We start from the raw sequence: 19,650 nt of genomic DNA on the forward strand, positions 1-19,650 counted from the left end.
AACATTCAATGATCACGCAAACTTCCCAGTGTAAATTTATAGAAATCTTGAACAGTCACCAGTTTATGTACATATTTATATCATATAAAACATCTGTAGAGGTCAATTGACATTATCAATTAAATGTACCAAAGACTAAAGAATGAAATATATTCAGTCCACCTTGATGTAGTAACATTTGATGCGAATGATTACGCAACAGTTAACAGCAAATACTCCATTAAATTTCCACTTAAAAGAAATGCTCTTAATTGCTTAGTGTTCCTTTAGGAGGTCAGAGGAAAATCATTAACATGGTAGGAGAAAAGTATTAATACATACTGAATCTCGAAAACTCGCCAATGTAACAAGTCACATCCTTGATCAAATTGCACAGACAAGATTCATTTCAGCAATTGTTTGTCATACTTTCCTTCAGTAGCTCCCCTTGGTCACAGTGTATTCTGAGAAAACTTTAATTTGATATCACACCAAAATAAATTAACGTCCTATTTAAACTTATGTCTGAATACAGACATAAAAACCATTTCTCTGACCAGTTAATGAAGCCAGTGAAATATTTTTCAATTGAGTTGAAGAGTGCAAAGACTCCGGACACTAAAAGAAAACTAAAAAGACACTTTTTTTGGGTAGACAAAAATCTTTAAAATTGTACAGTGTCAGGGATCTAGTATGGACAAACTGTGTACACTCACACAGCAATGATCCATCCAAAGTGATCCGAAGGGAAACAAGTCACAAAGATATATGGACTCTGTCAGCCTTACAGAAACTCAAAGTCCGTCTGCTTTGCTCATACCAGTTAATCCAGAGAAAAGATGGAGTAGAAGGAAGTGACCCCTGTCTGCTCAAAGCCAAAAGGCATTTTAAAGGCACTTTGTCAATCATCCAGCCACGGCCACTCACTCTGGAGCATTTTTCTGGAAGTATGAGGAGATCTTCTTCATGGAGCGTGGAGAGGACTGTGCCTGAAAACAGAAAAATAAAGTGGACATTGAAGGAAACCCAGAACGACACCCATTACTAAATAATCAAGAGTGCACAATGAACCACTGCTTTAACGTTTCACTTTTTTCCTTAACTGCAGATGCATTGAGCTCAGCCATAATCTGTACTGCTCTAATGTATAAAAAAAAAAAAGTTTCAAATTGCTTGGATACAGGCACCACCTACGCATTTACATTTATTCATTTAGCTGACACTTTTCTCCAAAGCAACATAAAATGTTAAGATAGTTGTTTAAAACAATTTACCCATTTATACAACAGGCTGTTATGGGAGCAATTTAGGATAAGTACCTTGCTCAAGGGTACTACAGCCGGAGGTGGGGATCGAACCTGCAATCTTTGGGTCCATAGGCAGCAGCTCTAAGCACTGCAATGAAGGGTTAACACTTGTACTACTACTACTAATCTCTGTTCTGGCAAGGTCTGACTTTACTAATGAACATGTCTGCAAGAAAGTAAACCTTTGAGGAGGGAAATGTCATTACCTGTTTCTTAGAAGCACCAGTGGTAGTCCTGGAGTGCGAGGGGCTCACAGACCCACTTCTGAGCTTTTGGCCCAAAGCTGACAGCCAGTCTGCACCTCCTGGGACACTGTTCTCCTTATTAGTCTGTCTAGAGGAAGTGGGAATCTCATTCTCCTCAGTCATTTGCGCCTCGCCTTCCTTCCAGTGCTCCTGCTCTTCCGGGATGTGACGACACCCACTGCTCAGGCCCCTTTCCCTCTTGACAGGGGGTGCCAGCTCCATGTCACATTCACTGTCCTCTGGGCAATCCGGCTTCCCCTCTGCAACGGTCTCCAGTCTGCGCTTCGCCCGCCCCTGCGACAGCGTGGGGGCTGCTGCCTGGCTACAGCTCTGTGAGCTTGGCCTGGGGATCTCCTTCAGAGGGGAGGCACCATGAGACCTGGGACTCCTCGCTTCCGGGGATCCAGGGGTACGCGTAATCCAATCCCGGATAGAGGAAGAAGTCAGTCGTTGTCTTGGGCTGCCAGATGCTGGACGAGTTTTGCTGCTGGGCGATGAGAAGGTGGTCGACGTGGTGGAGGGCAAGGGGAGCTCAGCACCACTGGGGGCACAGGACGCAGCTTGCGGGGACAACATCAGGCCCAGGCTCGTGGCTCTCGGGCTCTTGGATGGGCTGAGCTCAGAGGTCCGGAGAGGGCCTTTTTGAGATCGAAACAAAGGATGAGGTCAGTTTATGAAGAAAGCTTCAGGTGCTTACCAGGCCATCGTAACATGTGAGCAACTTCAGACAAGAGCTGCACGTGGCCCGAAAAGTAAGGCTAGTGGCCCGAGTGCTTTTCCATTAGCAGAGACTACTGTTGCCCACTCTTGGATTTTATTGCACTTTGGCTAACGGCCATCGGACTCCTCAGAAGAGAACGGAAGGAGGGTAGCGGAACACTTTTTTTAAAGCCCTCAGATTAGCCAAACAAACAGCAAGACTCCATCAAATCATGGACATGCTTACTGGAGCGCTGAGCTTCAAGAGCCGGTTTTGGGCACGCCCAGCCCACGAGGTTCGTCTCCCCAGCGGAGGGCTTCGTTCCGCCTGGTCTGCGGTTCAGGCGCCAGATCCGGACAGTGTTGTCATCCGAACAGGAAGCGATCTGCCAAGATAACTTCAGAGATGACACACGACCCGACATTTCCCGTCCGTCTCAAAGCTCTGACTTTCCGAACACGACTTTACTGCATGTAGAATGTCACACATCTGGCGTGGAACACTGATTTTGAGCAGATCACAGTAAAGTTACCAGGCCTCGGGGGTGGTCATTTCGCATTGTGAATTTGACCCTTTGTAGCCAACCCGGCCTGATGATTTACACGAGCCAGGACCAGGTACACTTTGTTTTACACTTAAGGAAATTAGCTACCCGCTTTGACTAAACTTCCCTCAGCAGCTGCCAAAGTGCTTGAAATCCTATGGTTTCCACGTCCACTCGAGACAACTGCAAAGCAAAGTCACCTTGGTGAAATCTGTGGGACACCAGGCCACGGAGGTCACTTCCTGGCTGTGGCCCTGGAGCATCACGGGAGGACTTTTTGGATCGGAAATCTGGAAATGGATAAATAAAACAAATGAACCGATTCATTTTATGACGACTATTATTGCATTTCCCACTAGGCAGTTCAGCTAGGGAAGGGTCTCCCTCTCTCTCTCTCTCACACACACACACACACACACACACACACACACAAGTGGATCTGAATGTCCTCTACCAAGAGAAGGGTGTAAACCTTATTGCACCACAAGTGGTAAGTCTGGGAATAGAAGTTCTCACCTTCCATATATAAGCGTCGTGGTCACTGGAGCCACTAGCCAAGAACTGGTTGTCCGGACTCACAGACGACTTGACATAAAAAGATGAATTCAGGTGACCGCTGAAGACTGCCACTGGAGGGGTAAAAATAACCAAGCATAAGCGTGTAAATACATCTGCAACGTAAAAGCAGTGCGGCACAGCATTTTCACACTACGCAGATCCCTCTTATTGGCGAGAATGGTTTCTTGAAAGCTGAAGTTGCTTCCAAAATCCATCAACACACATGGGAGCTTCCAGGCAGGGCTCCTGCATCATTTCCCAGGGCAGCTAGCGGGGACACGTTCCCAGAAAGTACCACAGACCCTCGACAGCTGTGACATAACAATACAAAGCGGCGGGGGAGGAGGACGGGGAACAGACAGCAGCGCTAGGTCCTGTTATGACAGGGACATCCCTCCACTCTGTGGTCTCTGCTCCAGCATGCTCTTGTCAAGACAAGTAGCTGCAGTCGCCCGGAAGAGCCATTCGCACGGCAATCATGCATGAGTGGCAAAGAGCGGCTCATGCGATTTTGAAATTAAAGCCCAAATATAAAACATCACAAGGCAGAACAACAAGAAATCAAGTCAATTAACTCAGCGTAATTTTACCTGTAACTGCGGTAATAAAGGACAGAGGCGAAAGAGCAGGACAGGGACTATTCTGCTATCAAGTCCAATAATTCCACATTAAGACATTTGTATCTGGACGGCTTCTCACAGGAAAGTTACCTTTATTTACCTACTTTACTGACATTAAGAGTTTTCTGAAAGAAGATTGTCGTCAAGTACTGGGAAAGAACTCTGCTTTACCCTAAACCGGTCGGCATTTTCATTAAAGTTTATTACATGACCAACATATTTACCCTTTCAGCAAAGGTAATGCGCTGAAGACTTAAACTGATTATGCATTTCATGTGGGTGACAAAGAATATACCAGAAATCAGTCAAATAATCTAATCTCATTCAAGCAATGATAGTGTTAAAAAATAAAAAAAAAAAAAAAAAAAAAGTTGATTGACATGCTGGTGGATTTCAGTGCCCATGAAACCACACTAAATATAGGAGGTGGTCCAATACAATCAGCTTCACATGAACACAGGTGCTCCCAACTTACGATTTTTCGACTTAACGATGGTGAGTTTGCGATAGACATTCAATAGAAACCGTACTTTGAATTTTGATTTTTTTCCCCCGGCCAAGCGATATGCGGAGCGATACTCTCTCGTGATGCTGGGCAGCGGCAGTGATCAGCACCTCCCAGTCTGTCGCGCAGAGGGGTGTATCAAATGCATTTTCGACCTACGATGGGCTTACGTTCGGCGAAACCCATCGTAAGTCGGGGACCACCTGCACTCAAAGAATACGTGTACTACATTGGCTGGGAAGGATTCTGGGAGATACACAGGTGTCTTCACTGTCAAGGCTCTGCTTATAGCAGCAACAAACAGCTGATTTTTCCCGGGTAACTGCTGGCACAGCACACGGCGCACTCTTCCCGTCATCGAACACGGTGCAGCAGTGCCCTCCAGTGCCGCAGAGGAACATAGACCCTTCCGGCAAATTCAACAACAAGAAGGCAAGTGCAGGAGGAAGAGTGGGGAAAATGCATAGTGTGTGTGTGTGTATGTGTGTGTGTGTGTGTGTATATATATATATATATAAAGCTGACTACCTTCTGATAAACTAAACTTTACTTACACACACAGTATATATGAGAGAGCGAGACAGACACACAAACAAACCTGCCCCCCAGGAGAGAAAAAGTGGCATAACATATAAATAAAAGGAAAGAACGTGTGGGGGATCAAGAAAAAACACCAGCAATGGGACTCCGTGGAATTACACACAAATACAGGAGACACGCTAAGCTCGTTTGTCTCTTTCAGCCGAAGCCACCCGTGTACAGTACTTACAAAACATGCAAATCTTCACGGTGCAAGTTTTAATTAAAATTTGTTTCTAAGAATCTGCCCAGATGACACAAAGGGATTAATGAAAGTAACTATGACCCACATTCCCTAGTAGGCAGAATAGAAAATAGAGTAAAGAAAGGAACATCACAGAGAAGCAAAGCGTTTTGTGCTTTTAACTGTACCGTACTAGTAAAGCAACAGTTCGGTTGTGTGACTCACAGTAACCTGCCCTTGAATAACGAGGGAATTAAGTGAAAACTCGACAAAGCTGTAGAATCGAGCAGACTTTACCTGGAGCTGTTCTGAGTCCAGTTAAATTGAACATGTAGATGTTGTCGTCGGTGCAGTTTGAAAACAAACTGGAGCCAGTGGAGTCCAATGTGAGTCCAGAATAACCTGTTTAACACACACACACAATGAATCTGCGAGCAACAGCTGGAGAAAACTGACGTACCACCATAGAAATTCCATGAGCTCGCAGGCATCGGAAACAAAGCAAACCGAGTCGAAGGATGCAGAACTTTCAGGAGTAGTTGGGACACATGCCTAGCTTGCGTGTGCTGGAACCCGGGTACAGATACATCTGCAGAGGCACTGGGTCGTGGAGGTGAGCCGTGTAGTTCTTTCGAAGGTCCCACATCTTAATTGTTCTAGGAAGAGCAAAAGCACTATGATCACATCCCGCTGTACGTGAAGGAACGAGTTCTAGGTCTACGGCTAATTTCTTTCCGGACACCCACCCATCCACCGCGCCCGAGGAGATGAGGGTGTTTCCGTCACGGAACAGAACCACGGTGACACTCTGCTGAGAATCCTGCAAGGAGACGCGGCAGAGTTTAACAGCCTGGCCAGAGCTGTCAGAGCTGCTCAGACTCCTCGACGGAGGAGATGAGGCCACACTCACCACCGAAGGTGCCATTCCCCTGATGGGCAGCCTCCTCCTCTTCGTCTTGGAGGGCGTGTGTCGATCCACCTTGTTGTGGGCGCCGCTGATCTGCTTCACTTGCCTGTAATAGCCATCTGTGGGGCGAACCATAAGAGCCCGTTCATTAAACATTGTGTCAGACCTTTTCCGACAGAGCACCAAATTCAGAAACTACAGCTACGGTGTTCCACACCATGCATCCATCTGTTCACCCTGTGAGAGGTTGGGTACACTCTGGGTGGGACACCAGTCCACCACAGGTAGCCATGTGCATGCACTCACACAGAGTTTAATTTAGAGTACTGGGCTGTGGGAGGAAACCAGAGCGCCCAGAGTAAAAACATTGATAAAACATGTAAACTCAGCATGGACAGATTGAAACCCATAATCTGGTATCTTGTGTAGAGTAACAAAGCCTCTATAATGTCACCACACCCATAATAGCAAAATAAGTTTAAAAAAAAAAAAAAAAAAAAAAGCCGCACCTTTTTTACTACATCTTGTATCCCAAATCATGATGTTCCCGTCACGACCACCAGTGCAAAACACAGCTGCCGAGAAAGAAAGACACTCGTTTTCAACTGCTGCCAATCAAAACGAACCAACGAGACCTGCGTCAATGCCACAGAAGGGCGTTCTGCTACTAGTCGCCATTAAAAGGAACACAAAAGACGCCGAGGTGAGACGACTCACAAAATATCAGCTTTAAATAGAGCCGTCACGAGCGGCACGTCGAGGTTCCACCGGAACGCAAGTACTACCTTTCTCCTGCCTTGTAAAGGCCACCGACTTCAGGCTGCACTGGTGTCCCTTGAAGATGCCCAGCATCTCTCCTGCGTTCACATCCCAAAGCTTAGCCATCTGATCCCCGGAAGCAGTAACCTGCAAGCAGAGCCGGCGAATCCCGCACATCAGCTCCAAGCACAATCAAGTCCACCGCCGAGCTCAGCGCAACGGAGCGAGACGTGCTGCAGCTCACCAGTTTGGGCTCTCCTGGTACCCAGGCGATATCGAACACCGCATTATCATGGGCCATCCATTCTGCAAAAAAAAAAAAAAAAAAAAAAAAAAAAAACTATGATGCTAAATTATTAAATAAAACCTATTGTGCATGAGTACAACACTCCCTTTCCCTCTAGAAGTGGCAGAGAAAAGGACTAAAACTCCTGGCCATCACACTCCGCATGGTGCCACGGCTGAACAGGGCAGCATCTTCAGCAACAGGCCGGTCCAGCTGAGCCACCCGAGGTCGTTCCCTCCAACAGACATTAAGCTCTATGACCGCTCTTGGGGTCGAGGCAGTGACCTCTCACTGACCGAGCGGTACGGAGCTTCCTCCCCAACACCCTCATTCCACCTCACTCTAAATAAGCGCAGTTATTTTTCTTATTTCATGCATCATTTCTGTCCATGCAGTCTTCGTGCAGGTTCTGCCTCAGTCACAGTTTTCTCTTTTCCCCGTTATCACATCGCCGATGTGGCCATTTGCCCTTTCCATCTGGGATTCGCAGAATCTTCACGTATCCATTGTCTCATTCAGTCATTGATTCACTCCCATCACGAGTGTGTGGAAAACATGGTTTTCAAAACAGACATAGGAAAAGCGTCTTCTGTGCGTTTAACTGTAGCAGAGGAGCAATACACACATTTGAGGGACAGTAGTCTGCTCTTCCTTGGAATGTAAACCTCTTTGAACTTAAGACATGGACTCAGATTTGGACTTGAAATGACCACCATAAAGTAATGAAAGCAGAAAATCCTTGTGTGACTTCAGGAAAACTTCTGCATTGACAGCAGCATTCCTTTAAAAATCGATAAAAACACGTTTTCTGAAATCTAATAGTCTGAAATGGCAAAAACAATCCAGAGGTGAAACAGTTATCAGTTCAATGCATTTAAAAGTTTTGCGACATGCTTCCTTACCTTTTAAAACCTGGTTCTTCTGCTTGTCGGTGTCATATATCCTGACGATCCCTTCTTCATTGGACACAGCCAGAACACTCTGGAGCTCTACACACACACACAAAGCAGAAGGCAAACACTCACTGGGAGACGTTCATACGTTCACATTCATTCATTTAGCAGATGCTTTTCTCCAAAGCGATGTACATCTCTGATAAAAATACAGAAAGTGAATTACATCAACAGAAGGAGCGATTTGGATGCAGACATGTGATTCTGGGGAACAAGAAATTTATCACAATTCACCATATGAACCACATCACATGTAGTAGCTGCATAAAGGTTTATCCGGTATTTAAGAAGATGTAACCACAACATTACTGAATATGAGAATTTACACGTTTATCATGCACTTCAGAGATCGGAGGAGAAGTGAGTCCGAAAGAGGTGAGTTTTGAGAGCCTTCTTAAATGTAGAGAGAGATTCAGCAGTTCTGAGTGAGAAGGGGAGGTCATTCCATCTCATCGGAGCCAGAACCAAAAGACTACAGTAGTACCCTTGAGCAAGCGGCTTACCCTAAATTGCCCCAGTAAAATTACCCAGAGGTGTAAATGGGTAATAACTGTAACCACACCATCGTAAGTCGCTTTGGAGAAAAGGGCATTTCCAACACCTAACCGACATGATGTGCCTTAATGCAAAGAGATGCAAGATACTGTCCTTGTTGAGCAATGTGAAGATCTGTTCAGGTTCCCATCCCTGCTCTAGTACTCTTGCTCGAGCTACTTACCAAGAATTGATGCTGTAAGAATAATCTGTTATATAAAGGGGTAAATCTCTACAAGGATGCTTACTGAAAGCAGTAAACTGCTGGAGGTGGGGATCGAACCTGCACCCTTCGGATCCAAAGGCAGCAGCTCGAAGCACTAGGCTACCAGCGTTGGACCGGTGACCAGGAGCCCCGTTCCCCGCTCTCTCCACTCTAGAGTCTAGTTATAACCCGGCTCCCGAGGGAGGGGAGGGGAGAGTCTCACCGGTGGAGAAGCTGCAGACGAAGGGAGGCACCGCAGTGCCCATGCTGCCAAAGGAGATGTGCTCATCCTGCCGCGCACACTGGTAGCACTCGAGCAGAGAAGACAGAGGGAACCCTGGAGAGAAAACGAAAGAGGAGACCGAGCGAGCGGTGAGATCCCGCCGCCCAGGCTGATGGCGGAGATCAGCGCGCCCATGCGCGCTCCCGGCGGCCCTTCCGGGTCGCACTCCGGGGGGACTCCCCCAGTGATGGCGTTCAGCGTCCCGCGGCAAACACTCTCGTCTCCCACTCGCGGTATCTAAATCACAAATCCTGATACACTTACCTTTTCGACTGCTGCTCTTTAACCATTCGAGCCATTCATTCATATTGCTGCCCAAAGATCACTAATTACCCGCTGCCTGCTGCCGTTCAAAGAGGGGGGGCCAGCCGGTATTTTCAAGCCAGGAGAAGTATCCCCATTGATTGAATCATGATCATAGTATATAAACTATAAATTATTTATATTTAACACAACAACTGGTAAGATCTTTCGTTCGTTAGAGTCCATTATTTAATAATAAAAATAAAAAAAAACGTCCGACGTCCGATTAGGCAAACTTACAAACACTCAGTTACATGATGAAAACTTACCGGCGTGGTGGCGCCTTCTGCTACACACGACTCCATTGTTAACTATAGTACGAAAAAGCATTCTACAGTGTGAACTGAACGAGCTAATCAGTAAAGTATTAGCAATAATGTGTATTTTGAAAAACAGCCCTCCCCACTCAACGGAGTCTCTTCGATTTTCCCGCGAAGAAAGAGAGCGGCTCGAAACCAAACTCCGCGCTAAAGTGACGTAAAACGCAACGATTGGTCCAAAGAAAGCGTGACGTTACTTCCGCGTTATTTCTCACGTGTCTTCCGGCTGCCTGGGTTATGATAATACAGTACTGTAATTTTAAAGGAACTTATTTTGTTTTATAGTCGTTTATATTAGGTTTTGCAAAGCAGAAATAAGCCTTGTGTTTATATGAGCAATGTCGCTTTCTACTGCGCGTTCGTTCCTGTCAGAAGCTGGTTACGGGGAGCAGGAACTGGATGCAAATTCTGCTCTCATGGAACTGGACAAAGGTGTGTAGCTTAGCTGCTAACTAGTTTAGCTACTCTTCCAGTAGTAGTAACATCCTCCAGAGACATCTGCTCTGGTGCGGTCTGCTAATACATACTTTAATTATATATCTCCCGTCCAAACAGTTAACATCTACATCGTAACTGATTGTTTGGATGTGTACATAAGTTTCATTCATTTAGTTTTACATTTTTTCCAGATCATAGGCTGTGTGTGTTTTTTTTATATATATATATTAACTAGTTTTCCCATACACTTTGCAAGCGTTAGAATTTGTGTAGCAGATGTTTGGCAGAGCAGGTAGTTGTTACCCTTCACCCTATATATATTATATATATTACTTATTAGCTGATGCCCCCCCCCCCCCCCAACTAACTTACTAGCGACTTCCAATCTAAGGTCACAGTTATTACATCATGCTTACAATCAATCATTTACCCATTTATACAGCTGGGTAATTTTACTGGAGCAATTTTAAGGTAAGTACCTTGCTCAAGGCCCTTGACAAGGGTACTACAGCCAGAGGTGGGGAATCAAACCTGCGACCTTGGGGTCCAAAGGCAGTAGACCTCTAACCACTAGGCTACCAGCTGTGCCTGTGGATGTGTGTTGCCTTGTGAATGCTTTAGGTTTGAGTCCCTCATTTGCAGTTGTGCCTTTAATCAAGGTACTGACCCTGTAAGAATGAGCAGCCAGTATAAATGGGTACATATTATTTTGTTTCTTACAATAAAAGTGTGAGTTAAGGAAATAATAATAATAACAATAATAATAATCTGATTCGTATTAATGTGTGCTCCTGGTGTTTTCTAATGTGAAGGATTGCGCTCAGGCAAACTGGGGGAGCAGTGTGAAGCTGTGGTCCTCTTCCCCAAGCTATTCCAAAAGTACCCATTCCCCATCCTTATCAATTCAGCCTTCCTGAAGCTGGCAGATGTCTTTCGGCTAGGGTAGGTAGTGGAATTCTACTTTATATCTCTTGTATGGAGTATCTTTCTGTATACATGTTTTTTTTGTTGTTTTGTTTTTGTAACACTTGTTGGTTAAACCTTTGTATTTGCGGTCTGCCTGTTTGTGTCTTAGAAACAATTTCCTCCGATTCTGTGTGCTGAAAGTCACTCAGCAGAGCGAGAAGCACCTGGAGAAGATTCTGAATGTGGATGAGTTTGTCAAGAGGATCTTTTCAGTCATTCATAGCAATGATCCAGTTGCCAGAGCCATAACTCTCAGGTACCACATGTTTTATTGCAGTGTTCAATATAGAATGCACCAAGTTAAAAAGTGATATATGTATATCTGAAGCCTTTTGTGTTTTTCACATTTTGAAGTGTAGAATGAATAAACAGTAGCCCTTTCCTAGTATTTTTCCTTTAAGCATTGTATTGAAATATCTAAAAATTGATCCCCCCCCAGGGGGTGCGGTGGCGCGGTGGCGCAGTGGGTTGGACCGCAGTCCTACTCTCCGGTGGGTCTGGGGTTCGAGTCCCGCTTGGGGTGCCTTGTGACGGACTGGCGTCCCGTCCTGGGTGTGTCCCCTTCCCCCTCTGGCCTTACGCCCTGTGTTGCCGGGTAGGCTCCGGTTCCCCGTGACCCCGTAAGGGACAAGCGGTTCTGAAAATGTGTGTGTGTGTGATCCCCCCCCTACTCTAGGATGCTAGGGAGTATGGCCTCCATAATACCAGAAAGAAAGAATGCCCACCACAGTATTCGTCAGAGCCTGGACTCGCATGACAACGTTGAGGTGGAAGCTGCCATATTTGCAGCTGCCAGTTTCTCTGCACAATCAAAGTAAGAATCAGTGTTCAAAATGAACATCCTGTAATTTATGCTGCACTTCCTTTTTTGGTTGCTAAGCATTATTGGATACATTTTTACTGTTGTGTCTTGCTTTATGAAATGCATTCATTCAGCTAATTTTGTACTGTCAATCATTTAACATTTTTAAACTTGTGTGCTTTCTTAATATCCAGGGATTTTGCAGCAGGAATTTGCAACAAAATAAGTGAAATGATTCAGGGTAAGTAATTAATGTTCATATTTTTTGATGATTTTTGGGTAGTGTTGCTAATAACGCTACACCTTGTAAGCACTGCTTTCAGTGTCCTTATTGTGTATCACATGAAGTTCTGTGGTGACTTTGCCACTCAGGTCTGGACACACCTGTGGATCTGAAGCTGAAGCTGATTCCCATGTTGCAGCACATGCATCATGATGCCAGTCTTGCTTCCAACAGCAGACAGCTCTTACAGCAACTGGTCACCTCATACCCATCCACGCAGATGGTCATTGTCACCTTGCACACGTTTACCCAACTTGCCACCTCGTCTCTTATTGACATCCCTAAGCAGGTTGGAGTCCATCACTCCCCGCGCCTCTGGGACAGTTTCACATTCCAGTCCGTCAACGCTAGGCTAATAACACTGACACTTATCCACGTGCATAATTTAATCCACACACATCTATTTGGGAGATGTGCAAGTGGTTTAAAGCTGCAGCAATACTGCTGTGCTGTATAGTGAAATAATGATCATCTTCAGTTTTATTATTTCTTGCCTGGAGTGTGCTACAGTCGATTGATGTAACGAGAGGACATTTAACTGTAATTTTTGGTATGTCTCGGCCAGAGAACAAGTTATCCTAGATGAGTACACAGGTTCATGGGTTCTGTTGTACCCCTGTTTAGATACAACTGCTCCTGCACTACCTGAGGGAGGACCCAAGGAAAGCTGTTAAAAGACTCTCCATCCAGGACCTGAAGTTATTGGCCAAGAAGGCACCGCACCTTTGGACTAAGGAAAACACTCAGGTTCCACAGTTATTTCTGTCCTGATGTGAAATCATTTGGGATACAGATAAGTAGTTTTCTCTGCTTTCTCATGCAGGAAGGAGGCCAAATAGCCTAACCACACTTTGTGATGTATGTGTAAATACAGCAGTTGAATTTGTTGTCTCCATCTGGCTCCTTTGACCCAACTACTCTGGTTCACTGCAGGCCCTGTGCGAGTGTGCACTGACCATCCCCTACAACAGCCTGAAGCTCGGCATGTTGTCAGTGCTCTCTACACTCTCTGGGACAATTGCAATCAAGCAGTACTTCAGTCCTGGTGCAGGTGTGACAGGATTCCCATGCCTTCTATAGCATTTTCGTGTTCTTGCCTGAAGCACAGTGGTTAAGCAGACACTTGAGTCATATTTTCCTTTTCATGCCTTTGGAATTTTAACTGTAAACTCGTTTATATTTTTTGCTCAGGCTTCATAAATAAAGCCATAATATCTGAGCATTTTGAATGTGTTTCAAAATACCATATGATTAACATTTTAACATTGCAAAAACCAACCAAGGTGATATATTGTCAGTTTGTTATCAATGAAGGTGCTGAAGTGAAACTTCTTATTAGCAGTGCTGTTGAGGGAAGATGGCAAGGGCAATAGAGGATGTTGTGTAATGCAGTCTCCCCCTCACAGGCAGCACTCCAACCCCCTCAAGACCTACTGATTTGGTCAGGTTGGCTCAGGAATGCTGTTACCACAGCAACTTGGCTGTGGCTGCCCACGGGGTCACTGTGCTTTCCAACATTGCCATTTCCGGTCTGGAAAAAGGTAGGCGTTTTCACACCGTTCATGCTCTCCTAAGTGCGGGGCAGCGCATATTTACTTTCAAGCTACCCATCACTTACCCTTTAATACCTCCAACTACAACTTTAGAGTTAAGCAAATGTATCATGCTCCAAATGCATAATTTTTCCTGCATTTTGGATAAGAAACCATAAATGTTAGGCAGTTCAGTTTGAAGTAACAAATTAGATGTGTGTTTTAAGTCTTTGTTATTGTACTGTATAGCAGTTGCTGTAGTCACAATATTCCCTATTCTGTAGCCCATTCACACAACTGATTTTGAGCTTGGAAGCAGTTAAAGGTTGCCAATGCTTCCTATTCCTTTTCCATAGACTCACTGCAGCTGGAGCAGGACACGGTGCTAGGGGTGGAGTCGCTGCTGGTGCTGTGCAGCCAGGATGATGGCACCAGTGCACAGGCTACTCTCAAGGTATGTTGTCCTCCCTGGATGTTCCATAGACTAAAGATATAATTTATTTTACGTGTACACGGAGCCGCCCTGCAAGGCAAATAGTTCCCACAAATTATGTGTTATAATTGTTAAGGGGTTTAAGTGTTTTATTCTTTTCAGTAAGAACAGCTATAGGTGGCTTTGAATGGTAGACTGTTGCTCCTGTAAAGATATGTAAGCCCTGTTGTCTGTAATGGGTCCTCAGACGGCACTGGCCTGCTTGGCGAAGCTGCTTAAGAGCCAACCTCATCTGAGCCAGGCAGCCGTGGAGTTCCTGCTCTGCCAGCTACATTCGGCCCGGGACTCTGCGCGTGTCCTCATGTGCCATGCCCTGGCTGCCATTGCCATGCAGCAGCCAGTGCTGGGGGAGGGCATGTTGGGAGACCTGCTGGACCTCTACAAGGTCGCCGGCACATCCGCCTCAGATAAACAGCAGGAACTGCTGGTGAGTGGACCGTCCTGCTCACTAATTTGTCTCAAAGGGTGGAATGTTTACTACAGGGGAAAAACACTGTTTTGAGTACTCTTGGCTTGGGTTCAGAACATTTTAATTTTTTGCACCAAACATTTGCCTTAATGTGATCATTCCATCACAAACTATATCTGTAGTAATGGAAGCTTGCGCTAATGACTTCTCTGTCCTAACTTTGTCCACTACTGGGTGACAATCTATATATCCCGCAGGTTTCCCTGGCGACGGTTATCTTTGTGTCCAGTCAGGCATCTCTTTCTGCCGAAGTGAAGACGGTGATCAAGCAGGAACTGGAGAACGTGGCAAACTGTTGGACTGTGTACCGAATCGCCCGGCAAGCTTCCCGCATGGTGGGCATTTTGACTGAGTAAAGATTCCAGAGACTGCAGTTTACTTGTTGTGTCTTCCTGTTTGTTTGATATGGTTCAGAGGCTGAGAGATGCCCCCTCCTTGGTGCTGCAATTGACCCAGTGTGCTCCCCTTTGTTCTGTCTATTCCCAGGGCTGCCACCAGCTGTCCAGCGAGCTATACCAGAGCTTGCGAACTCGTGTTGCATCGGAGCATTTTTACTTCTGGCTCAACAGTCTGAAAGAGTTCTCGCAGGCCGAGCAGTGCCTAAGTGGCCTAGCTAATGGAGACTACAGCGGTGCCATGGGAGCCATTGCGGATGCCCTTCGTTCATACCAGAAGGGCATCGCCTCCCTCACGGTAAGTGTGAGTGAAGCCTGCAGAGTGAGGCCCCCATGGTATCAGAGCTTTCAGACATCAACCACTTTTGTGCAGGTGTGAATTATTGGTGCTTTTCAACTGAATTGTGGCAAAAACAGCAATTGGCACTTGAAACGATTATAGCAAAACTAAATATTAAAATATGAGACAAAAGACTGGTACCACACAAAATTACCCATTTCTGATCGAAATGGGAGATGAATGTTGAGACCAGATGACAAAGTTCTCAAATCTAGTTTTAAATATGGAGGTGAAAACAATAGTGATGGAGCACAGCAATATTTAAAGGTCTATATTTAAAATAGAATGCAAACATTTCAAAATTATTGCGTTATTTTTAAGCACAGTTAGCTGCATTGCCTCAGGAGAGCAGTGTCTGTACACCTTAGTGATGCACCTCTCCCTCTGGTCCCCAGGCAGCCAGCACACCCCTGAGCCCGCTGGCCTTCCAGTGCGAGTACGTGAAGCTGCGTATTGACATGCTGCAGGCTCTCTCCCAGCTCATCTGCACCTGCAACAGCCTAAAGACCAGCCCACCGCCTGCCATCGCCACCACTATTGCCCTTGCTTCAGGAAATGAGCTGCAGCGCTGTGGACGCATCTCCACGCAGGTGCTGTAGCCTCACCCTTGGTGGCACTTGTGCTGAAATCAAGAAGAGTGACATAGTGTACCTTGGCAATTACTCTTAAGTGAGAAAGAGCAGATGTGACCTTGAATGTGGCACTCTCGGTATCTGCAGAGCTTTAGCTGGATAACCATGGGAAACATCATTCTGAATCTAGGGGGCCTGCAAAAACACAAAGGTGTAATCCACTTTATCGGAGATGAATTCATGAACAAGAGTGTGTTTTGCTGTATGAGCTGCTTAACAGAGACTGCAGCCATGAAATGGAGCCATATTTAGTTTATCGCAGGGAGAAGCGGCAGTTGGTGCAGGATTGTGTGAGAGCGGTCCTTTACCACCGTACTTTATCCAACAGATGAGGCTATCGATGGATGAGTTCAGGAACCTGGCGACCCGTTACGCCGACCTATACCAGTCTTCATTTGATGCAGACTCTGCCACCCTCAGGAATGTGGAGCTGTATCCTTCAAAGCACAATAATAGCATGTTTGTCCATAATGACAAGATTCTTTGTACTGTCATCATTGTTCCTAAATGGAGAACATTGCAGGAACTATGTTAGAAAAGGCATTATTTGTTGCTGAGTTTTCTCTTAACTCTCAAGCTAGACAACAGCAAAGCTGTCTGCTAATCTCTTATGTTGTGGAAGCCCTCGTACTCGACCCACACACAACCAGGTAAAATCAGTAAATCCTCTTAAACAAAGCGCAGCCAAGCAGTTCTCATATACAATTTCACATGTATGCTCCTCCGATAGAAAGTTGTGTTTGCTGTCATGCTGCCCCTGTGTTAATCCAAGCACTTGGAAGTTGTCAGTGTAAAAGCAACAGAGAGGAGTGCAATCTTCCTCCTTCTCAGCTTCCAGGAGTACAGCACCCTGGGCCAAATGCAGGCAGAGAGCGAGTATGAGCGGCGCATGATGTCAGTGTTCAACCATGTCCTGGAGGAGGTGGAGACACTCAGCAGGAAGCATCCACCGGTGTCGTACTTGGTGAGAGCATATGCCAGAAGTACCTTTTTTTTAAAGAAAAAAAATTATAGCAACCAGTGATATGAACAGGAACATCTTTTAGATATTATTATACTTTTAGATATTATACTTTTGTCATGTGTTTTCCTTTTTCCTTCTGTTACTTTCTTCAATTTAGCACACGCGCTGCCTCTGTGATGCTGTGATTGCCTTGTTGAAGGTTCCCCTATCGTTTGAGAGATATTTTTTCCAGAAACTGCAGTCTACCAGTATCAAGGCAAGTGTGGCGATATACAGCAATAACAAGGTTTTGAGCCTGACTAATGGGTCAGCAGTTCATTGCCTCTAAAATCGACATGGAGTTTAACTTGCGTAAACCCATATTTTTCTTTGCATTTTAATTCCCAGCTTGCTCTCTCACCTTCGCCTCGGAGCCCAACTGAACCAATCGCAGTCCAGAACAACCAACAACTGACTCTGAAGGTGGAGGGTGTTGTGCAGCATGGATCTGCCCCTGGATTGTTTCGGAAGATTCAGTCAGTCAGTCTCAATGTCAGCTCCACACTGCAGAGCAAGTCTGGTCAGGAATACAAGGTAAAGGAGCCCATGCAGTGGTCTGTGTCAGATCAGGTCCCTTCCGGAAGTTAACAGTACATAACGCAGGATTTACATGAACAAGCAAACCAGATGCAGAATTGTTCTGAGCACACGGCCAAATGGTCACGCTGGCACTACTGCAGAAAGCCAGACATTGTTAGTTTGTTATGGTTTCCAAATGTCACCGTTTTGCAAAGTGCTATTTATGACTGCTGGCAGAAACAGCCGACAAAATTCTAAAGGGCCAGTTGAACAACGTGTCAATGTAGAGCATGCAGTTTTGCTATACTTTGTGCTAATTGCTGTAAGTACAGAGCATTGATGCACTACAGTAAGTAATGCGGTCACAGCGAGGTGTGTCTCACAGAGCTGTCGGTGTTGGTGATGGGTAGCTCTGATGCAGCCCCGTCTTTGGCTGAGCTGGGAGAACTGAGATCTTTGTTAGTGTCTGATGTTACAAAATGTGAACACAACTTTGAGAGGAAATAATCAACATCTTTTCCTAGTTCTTCTGCAATAGTTCCCACAGATGTACATGATACTTGTAGGTTTTCTTTCACTCTTCTTTTAGTTTGTCCCATAGGAGTCTTGCCCAGGTGTACTCAGACCTTTGCATGGCTCAAAGTAATAGTTTTCAGAACTTGTAGAGAGCTAATACCAGAAACTGATTCTTCATAGATTTCATCAGACAACAAGACGAATGACATTGAGCAAAGGGTGGAGCCCCACAACGATTACTTCAGCACCCAGTTTCTCCTGAACTTCTCCACCCTGGGGAACCACACAGTCACAGTGGAGGCATCTGTTGTGGACTGCAGTGGCATTGAGTGGAAGACTGGACCCAAGACAACCATAGCCATTAAGTCCTTGGAGGACCCTTTCTCCCAGCAGCTTCGTCACCAGCAAGCCCAGCAGGCCGTGCCACAGCCCGGCCCCCAGAGGACTGTCTATGGCCGCTTCCCATAACGTCCCCATCTTCGTTTTTGCAGTCTGAATTGCAAGATATTTACTTGGTGACACATTGGAAGAAGTCCAGTTGTCCAACAGGGATAATCCTGCCATTTGTTTCATAGTTGGGCAGCTTTTACTCAGCTGATGAAAGTTAAGAAGGTAATTTTCATAATCTCACTTAAAAACACCTCTGTACTGCTGTGGGTTATGGAACTATGTGGTAAGGTGTGTGTGTGTGTGTGTGTGTGTGTGTGTGTGTGTGTGTGTGTGTGTGTAAATGACCAATTCAACTTCAGTGGCAGAAAAAGTACTGAAATTTCACCTTAAATTTTAAAAAATGCAGGATGAAGATACAGTTCAATGTCAAACATTTCACAAAGTCCCTTTTTGACGTTAACTTTTGTGCTCTTCATAATTTGTATAGCTGGGACAGCGTACGTGTTTTTGTAAAATATACTTTGACTGACCAATCTTCATTAGTTTGCATATTGGATAGCTAATGTGTCTAAGTAATATGAAATAAAAGGGACAAACTAAAAGAATCCTGAAAAGCCTTACATTCTAAAGCCTCAGTTAAAGAAATGCTAAAATGGCACCATACCTAATTACGAAGAAACAATTTTTTTCGAGAAAATAAAACTGTTTATACAATCTTTTGTTACAGCCGAGGATTTTTTTGTATTTATGTTTTATTTAGCAACGAAGTTAAAATGTTAGAATGTCAGCGATGAAACAAACGCTGGAGGTCCAAATGAACTCATTAGCCATGTCCCAGATCAGCGGAACTGACATTGTGAGCGACGCCCCCACTGTTTACTTGTGTAATGAGCACACACTGAGCAGTGCCGGGCTCCATCCAATGTGAGATCATTATTCCACGAGAGTTCCTTTGGTCTGCTCTTCGCACCGGGTTATTGCGTTCAAGCAGCTGCTCTGTGTCCGTACAAGAGTGGCACATGGTGACAGTTTGAAATGATCTGAAATGACCGTAGTCTCCACTGTGCATCTCACTGACTTCCCTTATTACCGTGGTCGACA

At 45.3% G+C, this 19,650-nt stretch overlaps 2 protein-coding genes across 2 annotated transcripts; one reads left to right on the top strand and one right to left on the bottom strand.

The window, feature by feature from the left end:
* Nucleotides 1-902: 902 nt before the first annotated feature.
* Nucleotides 903-9,781, bottom strand: dtl (denticleless E3 ubiquitin protein ligase homolog (Drosophila)). Its single transcript, XM_029253040.1, has 15 exons — nucleotides 9,721-9,781; nucleotides 9,055-9,202; nucleotides 8,076-8,152; nucleotides 7,132-7,193; nucleotides 6,914-7,034; nucleotides 6,638-6,703; nucleotides 6,132-6,247; nucleotides 5,968-6,041; nucleotides 5,774-5,877; nucleotides 5,519-5,623; nucleotides 3,292-3,404; nucleotides 2,976-3,065; nucleotides 2,478-2,616; nucleotides 1,493-2,169; nucleotides 903-968 (listed from the first exon to the last, which is right to left on the bottom strand). Exons 1-15 carry the CDS (start codon nucleotides 9,779-9,781, stop codon nucleotides 903-905), a joined length of 2,019 nt encoding a protein of 672 aa, XP_029108873.1.
* Nucleotides 9,782-9,998: 217 nt separating this feature from the next.
* Nucleotides 9,999-19,650, top strand: ints7 (integrator complex subunit 7). Its single transcript, XM_018743488.2, has 20 exons — nucleotides 9,999-10,203; nucleotides 11,022-11,151; nucleotides 11,285-11,431; nucleotides 11,852-11,989; nucleotides 12,172-12,218; nucleotides 12,350-12,549; nucleotides 12,885-13,007; nucleotides 13,194-13,311; nucleotides 13,667-13,801; nucleotides 14,149-14,246; nucleotides 14,473-14,712; nucleotides 14,952-15,089; nucleotides 15,241-15,447; nucleotides 15,885-16,079; nucleotides 16,450-16,553; nucleotides 16,703-16,771; nucleotides 16,953-17,085; nucleotides 17,243-17,341; nucleotides 17,473-17,658; nucleotides 18,340-19,650. The coding sequence occupies exons 1-20, from the start codon at nucleotides 10,110-10,112 to the stop codon at nucleotides 18,625-18,627; spliced, it is 2,889 nt and encodes a 962-aa protein (XP_018599004.2). The 5' UTR covers nucleotides 9,999-10,109; the 3' UTR covers nucleotides 18,628-19,650.

Source organism: Scleropages formosus, chromosome 1 (assembly GCF_900964775.1).
Source record: "Scleropages formosus chromosome 1, fSclFor1.1, whole genome shotgun sequence".
Classification (NCBI taxonomy): Eukaryota; Metazoa; Chordata; class Actinopteri; order Osteoglossiformes; family Osteoglossidae; genus Scleropages; species Scleropages formosus.

Coding starts and splice junctions, on each gene's coding strand:
- dtl (XM_029253040.1), bottom strand. CDS start 9,781: ATGCTTTTTCGTACTATAGTTAACAATGGAGTCGTGTGTAGCAGAAGG. Junction 2,617..2,975: donor GTCCCACAGATTTCACCAAG/GTGACTTTGCTT, acceptor TTATCTTGGCAG/ATCGCTTCCTGTTCGGATGA. Junction 969..1,492: donor CTGGTGCTTCTAAGAAACAG/GTAATGACATTT, acceptor TTCTGTTTTCAG/GCACAGTCCTCTCCACGCTC.
- ints7 (XM_018743488.2), top strand. CDS start 10,110: ATGTCGCTTTCTACTGCGCGTTCGTTCCTGTCAGAAGCTGGTTACGGG. Junction 12,219..12,349: donor AATAAGTGAAATGATTCAGG/GTAAGTAATTAA, acceptor TTTGCCACTCAG/GTCTGGACACACCTGTGGAT. Junction 14,247..14,472: donor GTGCACAGGCTACTCTCAAG/GTATGTTGTCCT, acceptor ATGGGTCCTCAG/ACGGCACTGGCCTGCTTGGC.